At 42.2% G+C, this 8,050-nt stretch overlaps 1 protein-coding gene across 1 annotated transcript; it reads left to right on the forward strand.

The window, feature by feature from the left end:
* The first annotated feature begins 229 nt into the window (after positions 1-229).
* On the forward strand, positions 230-7,312 carry LOC136647554 (lymphocyte antigen 6E-like). Its single transcript, XM_066623165.1, has 3 exons — positions 230-281; positions 6,469-6,540; positions 7,101-7,312. Exons 1-3 carry the CDS (start codon positions 230-232, stop codon positions 7,310-7,312), a joined length of 336 nt encoding a protein of 111 aa, XP_066479262.1.
* Positions 7,313-8,050: the final 738 nt, after the last annotated feature.

The following is an 8,050-nucleotide window of genomic DNA, read 5'->3' on the forward strand; positions in this document are numbered from 1 at the left end:
GGCAAAACCAGGGCAATGTTGTACCCTTCTGCTGTGTTCTTTAACTTTAGTGTGCTAAAACAAAGCCCCTTCTGGTTTTGCTTAAGGGAACTTTATAAGTCTTTAAGTTTGAACTTTAAATTAGGAAATTTATGCAGGTCACATCATTTCAGGAACACTCCCAGGCATTAAGCAGAGATGTGCAGTATAGACTCTGGGCAATATTATGCTCCAGGAAGACCGTGCCAAGATGAAGACTCTCACAGTTGTGCTTTTGGTTGTGACCCTCTGTATGGAGAGAGGTGAGGCAGCTGCTTACATCCTTGGGCAAATGGGGTGATCTGAAAATCCTTTATGAACACACAGAGCATAGAACAATCTCTATGACTGAGATGCTGCAGTAGAGATATTATTATTATTATTATTATTATTATTATTATTATTATTATTATTATTATTAAATTTTCACACAGTCATGTTCTTTATGACTGAATTTTGTATATCCCCACCTGTTTTTATATTGTTACATTACAAATATTGCCATAGTATTTGTGCTATTTGTGTAAGGTGGCCTTTTGTAATTGACAGCTAGTGCTTGTGCTCATCCCAAAGATGTCCAAATGCTTTTCCAGGTGTTTCGGGATAGCACCCAAGGCCCCTATGACTATCATCATCATCATCATCATCATCATCATCTTGCATATCACAGCTGCTGTGAGTTTTTGGCCATTTGTTAACCCAGCTTAATATGACTGATAGCGGAATCATAGTAATGACAAACAATAGTGATGAGAGTAAATCACCCTGAAAAATACCTTGCTATGGTGTACTATATCATAGTTTTCATTTCCAACTATTAGTTCTGTCCTCCACTGTTTCATGGCCTTCTGTATAAATGTATTTGCGTTTTTACTAACTCTTATTTTTTTCAAGCATTCTGTAATCCAACTATGAGGGAGAGAATCAAAGGCTTTTTTTATAATCAATCCAGACCATGTGCAAATTTGTTTTTTGACTTTTACAGTTTTCTAGTATCATTTTATCAGTTAAGAGTTGATCTTTTGTACCTGCTTTTCCTTTTATTTCCTTTCTGTTCTGTTGGCAGGATATATATTTTTTTTCCTAAATGATCCATAATGTTGTCTGCTATTATACCAGTAAGCAGTTTAAACATTGTTGGCAAGCATGTTATTGATCTGTAATTTCCTGCTGTTGTCCCTTTAGTTTGATCTTTTTGAATTATGTCTTTCCAGTCATTAATTTGACTGGATCCATTCCTCAATTTGACTTTTTTGTGATATTTCATTATTTAGTCAGTACTGAGTGCGAACTGGTCAGGTGTTTAAGCCAGAAGCTAAGTAATTGATCATTTTCAGGTGACGTCCAATTCATTTTTTTTACATGTTCTGTTACCATTTTAATTGCTATTTCTAGATCTTGCATCTGTTGTTTATTAAAACTTTGGTCGAAATCTTTTATCCATTGTGCTTCTTTATTGTAATCTTTCTGATTCTCCCATAAGTTTTTCCAAAATTGTAATGTGGCAGTTTTTTTCTGGTTTTTTACTTTTCGCATTATTATTTGCAGCAAGGCTTTGGTAGAAATGCTTTTGATCTGATTGAAACTGCTGGTTTTGCTTGAATTGAATGACTTTTGCTTCATATCATTCAATTTTTCTGGCTGTTACTGTTATCTGTTGCTTTATAATCTCTAATGCTTCTTTGATCTTTCTTGTATCTAACCAGTATCTTCTGATTAATTTATTTATCATTCTTCAATTTTTGTTCTTTCATGTTTTTTAAACTGCTGGCATCTACCCGTAATTTTTAAAGTTTTTGTTCTAATCGGATTTTCCATTTTGGCTTTAGTGTTTCTTGCCTTTTAGGTGTAGATATTTTAATATTCAGTTCTCTAGTGACAACTACTGCTTTACTAGACATGAGCTAATTGGTGTCTTGGACAGATATTGTTTCAATTGTTGTAAGTGCCTTGTTAACATCCCTTATTATAGTTGCCAAATCTCTTTTTGGCACAATTTTTAGTGCTGGCAAGTGCACCCTTTCTTCATTTAAGTTTACAAAGCAGTTTACAAACCAAAAGGAAAAAAAAACAACCCTCAAATAATTAAATGGCTTCCTGTTCCAAAAGGTGCTACAAACAGGCCTGGGAAAACAGGTTTGCTACAGCAATCTAAAATCTACTTTGTGTGTGTGGGTTTGTGTGTTTTGCAGCTTCAATATTGCATTGTTATGTTTGTTATAATGTAAAGTCCCACAATGAGTGTCGCTCGGTTTGGGTGTTCAGATATGGAGTGACAATGTGTGCCGCAAACTAGACAAAATTCGGGTGAGTTTCCGAGTCATAGAAGTTCTGTTTGCAGGAAGGGTGGGCATTGGGGCAGGTTTCCCAGCTGGGTGTTTTGAACCCACTTACAGCACAACCTGATTCATATCTACTCAGATATAAGCCTCGCTGTGTCCCATAGGACTTTCTCCCAAGTCAGTGTGTATAGAATTGCAGGCTTGGGCTGCACTCCTCTGGGCATTCTCAAATGATTGAAGTTGATCATATGTGGCTCTTATGTTAAGCAAGTTTGGCCATCCTATTTTGTGTCCTCTGAACTGGTCTGTGATGGGCAGGGAAAGAACTGCTGACCCTGTCTTTGCAAGTGAATGGGAATGAAATCCTGTTACTTTTTCAGTGGTCTTTGAATTCTCAAAATGCAGCCTTAGGGTGAGAGCAGCAGAGATTTGAATTGAGTCTTGAGGGGCTTAAACAGTGCCTTACATGACAATTCCCTGGCTTAACCTTTCCCTTCCCCACTGCTAAAAACGGAAAGGGGAGAAATGTATGGGCACATTTTTGTGCCTTTAGGTCTTCCCCTCTAATTGGGAGGGGCATGACTTCGATTGGGCTGCAGTGAATGGGAAAGGGTTACACCCCTCCCTCCCCTGCACCATGACCCTAATGCCACTTGCCACCGACATATAACTGAGAAAGGAAAAGATGGTGGGAGATACTGATTTCTTGTATCTCTACAATCAAGGCGGTGAACTCTTCGTAGTCAGGATTTTTAAAATGTACATGAGCACCAATCCAGAGAGATGCACTCCAGTGAGATTGCTTCTGGCTGCATCAGAGCAATGCTGTACCCTTGTGCAGAGTTCCTCCATTTAGATGGAGCTTGCACTAGGGGATAAGCCAGGGAGGATGAGACCGGGGATGCTGGCCAATGCTACCCTGCCACTGTCTCTGCTGCTATGTGCTAAAACAAAGCCCCTTCTGGTTTCGCTTAAAGGAACTTTAAATAGAATTTAAAGTCCGTTTGTCTAAAGCATTGCAAAGAAGACCAAAGGAGAGAAATCTGAAAGACCAGATGGTTCTAGTCCAGGTAAATGACTGTCAAGATGGCCATCAGTTTCTTGTAATCAAAGACCCAGAAGACAGATGCGAAACCTTGGGAAATTTCATGCAGGTTACAACATGCATGAATTTCCACTCAGGCACACTCCCAAGTACTAAGCAAAGATGTGCAATATAGACTCTAGGCAATCCTATGCTCCTCCCTGATGCCAAACACACCTTAATTCTATGACTGGTCTGATGTTCGTAGTAGCTACGATGTATATATAAAACGTCAGAATCTGTTCTTTACAAGCTGGGAAGACCTTGCCAAGATGAAGACTTCCACAGTTGCGCTTTTGGTCGTGGTTCTCTGCGTGGAGACAGGTGAGGCAGCTGGTGACATCTGTGGGTGAATGGGGTGATCCGAACATCCTTTGTGAACACTCAGAGCATAGCGCAGCATTATATGGCTGAGATGCTGCAGTAGAGATAGCATTGCCAAGCTGCTGAAAACAGGTTTGGGAGTTATTTAAACTCTCATCCCTTTTCCATCTGCTCTGTTTGGGAACTCCTGAAAATTAGCATTTCCAGTCTAAAATGCATGTCTCTTTATTTTCTTGTTCATTCATGCTAAAGTTTATGGCCTGATTTCTAACGCATCTCAAAGATTCTCAAAGCATCTTTCTCATACTAAGTGAGACTATTGGTCCATCTAGATTCTCCAGGGTCTTTTCCAAGTCCTGAGAGCAAGCCTGAGAGCCTTGAAATGTGGCTTTCCACATGCCAAATATGTGCACTGCCACTGAACAGAGCTTCTGGTGCCACTACCTTAGAGGTCAGATGATGGTATTTTATTAATCTGCGTAGTTCTGTATTGCTGCATATAGATTCCATTTTAGAATGGAAATATATGATGCACAACTCAGATGGCGATGTCCATTTGATATGGAACAATGACTCAGATTGCTCCTTGGAAATAGCAGCACACACGAAGGCAAAAATATCCCCTAAAAGACAGATTTCACATAACCTTAAATACCCTAGACTGGAATGTTGGGATTGCTTGCAAACTGTACTGTATAAATTGAATACCTAGTGCTCTAATGTTATATATTTGCACAGCCACCACTTAAAGTCATCATAGCTTAGATGTTTGCTTTCAAAAAATCTTCCATGTTTAGCACTCAGCAAATGCAAAGGGTGCTTAGAGAAAAGTTTAGAGATGTTTAGAGATGTTTAGAGAAAAGAAGATGCTGTGGGCCATTAATGACCAAGTGAGGTCCAGTGAGAGTGAAGGGAATGCAGTGCTTGGAGGTGGTGGTCCAAGTTCTGATTCCTCCTCACATTCTCTTAAGGGAGGAGCTGTAATACAGAAGGTTACAGGTTCAATCACTCCAGGGACCGCTGGAAAAAACCCTGATGTGTGATCCTGGAGAGCCACACCCAGTCAAAGTAGACCAATGCTCTCACTCAGTCTAATGTCTTCATAATGAGCCTGCAGTTCAGTGGTAGAGCACATCTTGCTGGTTCTCAAGAGTACACAATACCTCTCTGGATGGACCAGATGCCTTACTCTGTAGAAGGCAACTCCTTTGCAGTCTGAGGAACAAATGCTCTGCTTTACTGCTGTGTTAATGTTTATAGACAACAGCAAAGCCTTTGCATTTTTTTTAGCATTTCAAGAGTCTGTAGCAAGGAACTGCAACATTAGGCTGCCTTCAATACAATGGAATTCAACAGAGCAGCGAAAAGGTTAACTTTTGCTGCAACTTTCCGGGGGTTGTCTTGTAGATTAATGGTCTCTAATTATCTCTTCATTGCCAGTGAGAAAGTAATGCTGCTTGAAAAGCAACTTCTCCAGAGTTGAAAAGCTCTGCTCCCTGAGTGACCTTGGAAATAAGGCGAGGTGATTATCTTGGGCAGGGGTGCCCAAACCCTGGCCCTGGGGTCACTTGTGGCCCTCCAGGACTCTCAATGCAGCCCTCATAGAGCCCCCAGACTCCAATGATCCTCTGGCCTTCTGGAGATTTGTTGGAGCCTGCACTGGCCTGACGCAACTGCTCTCAAAGTGAGGGCGACTGTTTGACCTCTCATGTGAGCTGTGGGATGAGGGCTTCCTCCACTGCTTGCTGTTTCACGTCTGTGATGCAGTAGTGGCAGCAAAGGAAAGGCCAGCCTTGCTTTGTGCAAGGCCTTTTATAGGTCTTGTGCTATTGCAAGACCTTTATTCATTCATATAAGTTCATCTTTAATATATTCATTTATGTAAACTTATGTAAATTTATTCAAATTTTAAATGTAAATTAATTCTTTTTTCCCCTGGCCCCTGACACAGTGTCAGAGAGATGATGTGGCCCTCCTGCCAAAAACTTTGGACACCTGTGATCTTGGATAAGCTTGATTTCTTGGCAAAATTTTTTCGCCCTGTAGGCGAGTATCTACAGTAAATTGGGCCGAACATCATGTTTCACACCAGAGGCCCTTTTCTGTTCCTCCCTGACTGACAGTGGCATATCTAGGGTGTGGCAAGTGGGAACATCTACCCTGGGCAGCTCTTGAAGGGGGACACCTGGGTTACAAACTAAAGCCCATATTCTATGGTGCATTTCTGCACCACAGCCAATGGTATGTTTTTGCACCAGTTTTAGGAGATCTCCAAAAAGAGGTAAATGCCTGCAGAAAAAAAATCAATAGGTGTTTTTCACTTGGTGGGATGAACAGGGCTGGCTTTCCACCCCATGATCTCCCCTTCTCTGATTGGACAGGGGCGTAATCTCAGTGTTTGCCATGAGTGCCATTTTCTCAAGATATGCCACTGCCTACTGATAGTTAGGTGAATGTTGATGACTATTGGCCAGGAAGAGAGTTGCTTTGAAGTGGAGTGTGGTCTCTTCAGGAATGCTGGCTGGTGCCAAGTCTGATGCTGTTCCTTGGAAGCCTTTGGGAGAGGTCTTGTTCTTTATTGGCTTAATTTTGCAAGCCAGGCTGGGAGTTCTTCAAACTGACAGACAGCATATAAACTTCCTAAACATGAGAAGGCCTCTGGATGTAGCATCTCACTATATCCCAAAGAGAGTCCACGGGAAACCTGTTTGCTACAGCAACCTACCATCTGCCATGTGTGTATTTTTGTGTGTTTTGCAGCTTCATCATTGCATTGTTACATTTGTGAAAATGTCAAGTCCCACGATGAGTGTCGCTCCGTTCGGTGTTCGGGTATGGATAGATACTGTGTGAAGCAAACTAAACGAAAATCTGGTGAGTTTCCGAGTCATAGAAGTTCTGTTTGCAGGAAGGGTGGGAGTATCCAGCAATGCACTTGGACTGGTTTCCCACCTGGGACTGTTGATCCCACTTACAGCACAACCCAATTCATATCTACTCAGAAGTATGCCTCATCGCATTCAATAGGACATACTCCCAAGTCAGTGTGTATAGAATTGCAGAGAGTAAGCCCCACTGGAGACAATGAGACTTACTTCTGAGTAGACAAGTCTCAGGATTGGCTCTTAGATTATCAGGTTTGGTTTGGGACACTCAGCAAAGGAAGGTTGGGGCACCTGGAGGGAAGGAACCTCCAAGCACAACTGCAGTGCACAGGCTGGTTGAGGTGGGAAAATGCATCCTTTTAATTGTTAGGCACTGAGTGTATTCAACATTTTTATTTAGCCAGAAGACACCTCATATCTTCGCCGCTCAAAACCACACTGACGTAGACATTTTTCCTCCCCATTTTTCCTCCCCCACCCCACTCTGTTAAATTCTCTGTTTTTCAGACCATGATGTGTTCATCAACAAATGGTGCTCTGATACTTGCCCAACACAGTTTGAGGGTGCTATCAAAGGTGGCGACGAAATTTTGAGAACTGACTGTTGTCAAGAAGATAACTGCAACACTGGTGGCTCCGTCAGCGTGAAATCCAGCTACGCCGTCATGGGCATGGCGACACTCGCCAGCTTCTTCTACGTTCTCCGGACTGGGCTGTGATGGAGCAGGAAGAGAAGAGCTGATGGTGTCTTTGAAAGCGAATGGGAATGAAATCCTGTTGCTTTTTCAGAAGTCCACCCTGGCTAAGAGCTGTTCTACGCACACGGCACGCATCCCTCACTATGCCTTGCTTTCTGGCCCATCCTTGCAGGGTGCAATTGTTGAAAGTTCGCCCATGTAAACAGTTTCCAGCCATGTCAGTCTGTTGCAGCAAAAATAACAGCAGATGTGACATCACCCCCCCATGCCTTGTGTTGACCACTCTTAACAACTCACACCATAGTTTGAGCTTCTAAACTGGCCCACAGTGGTCTATAGCTGCTGATCTGTGTCCACCTTCTGTCTGCTCATTGCTCAGCTTCAACAATCCAGTCCTGTCTCCATGGTGCAGCAGCCTCTTGAGGGGGAGCCGTGGCCCCCTCATCTGTGGTTTCTATGGATAGTCTATGGATTCAGACATAGTGGCAAAGCAAAGTTAGCACAAACAGTGGTTGATAAAGCAGCCTCAAACATCCCTGTTTGTTGGTTCCAACCATTAACTCACGTTTGTGAGCAAGCTTGGGTTCAGGTGATAACAGCAACTGTGGTTTAGCTAAAAAATTTTTTAAAAAAACATAAAAACCCTTGGTTTCATGTTCCCCCTGAACCCGGCCCAGGAGTCTTATGGCATCTTAAGTCAAGCAAAGATATTGTAGCACAAGCTTTGGGGGCAGGATCCCATCATATGCAAGATCTAAA

The sequence above is a fragment of the Tiliqua scincoides genome, chromosome 4 (assembly GCF_035046505.1).
Source record: "Tiliqua scincoides isolate rTilSci1 chromosome 4, rTilSci1.hap2, whole genome shotgun sequence".
NCBI lineage: Eukaryota > Metazoa > Chordata > Lepidosauria > Squamata > Scincidae > Tiliqua > Tiliqua scincoides.

Coding starts and splice junctions, on each gene's coding strand:
- LOC136647554 (XM_066623165.1), top strand. CDS start 230: ATGAAGACTCTCACAGTTGTGCTTTTGGTTGTGACCCTCTGTATGGAG. Junction 282..6,468: donor GACCCTCTGTATGGAGAGAG/GTGAGGCAGCTG, acceptor TGTGTTTTGCAG/CTTCATCATTGCATTGTTAC. Junction 6,541..7,100: donor TCGCTCCGTTCGGTGTTCGG/GTATGGATAGAT, acceptor TCTGTTTTTCAG/ACCATGATGTGTTCATCAAC.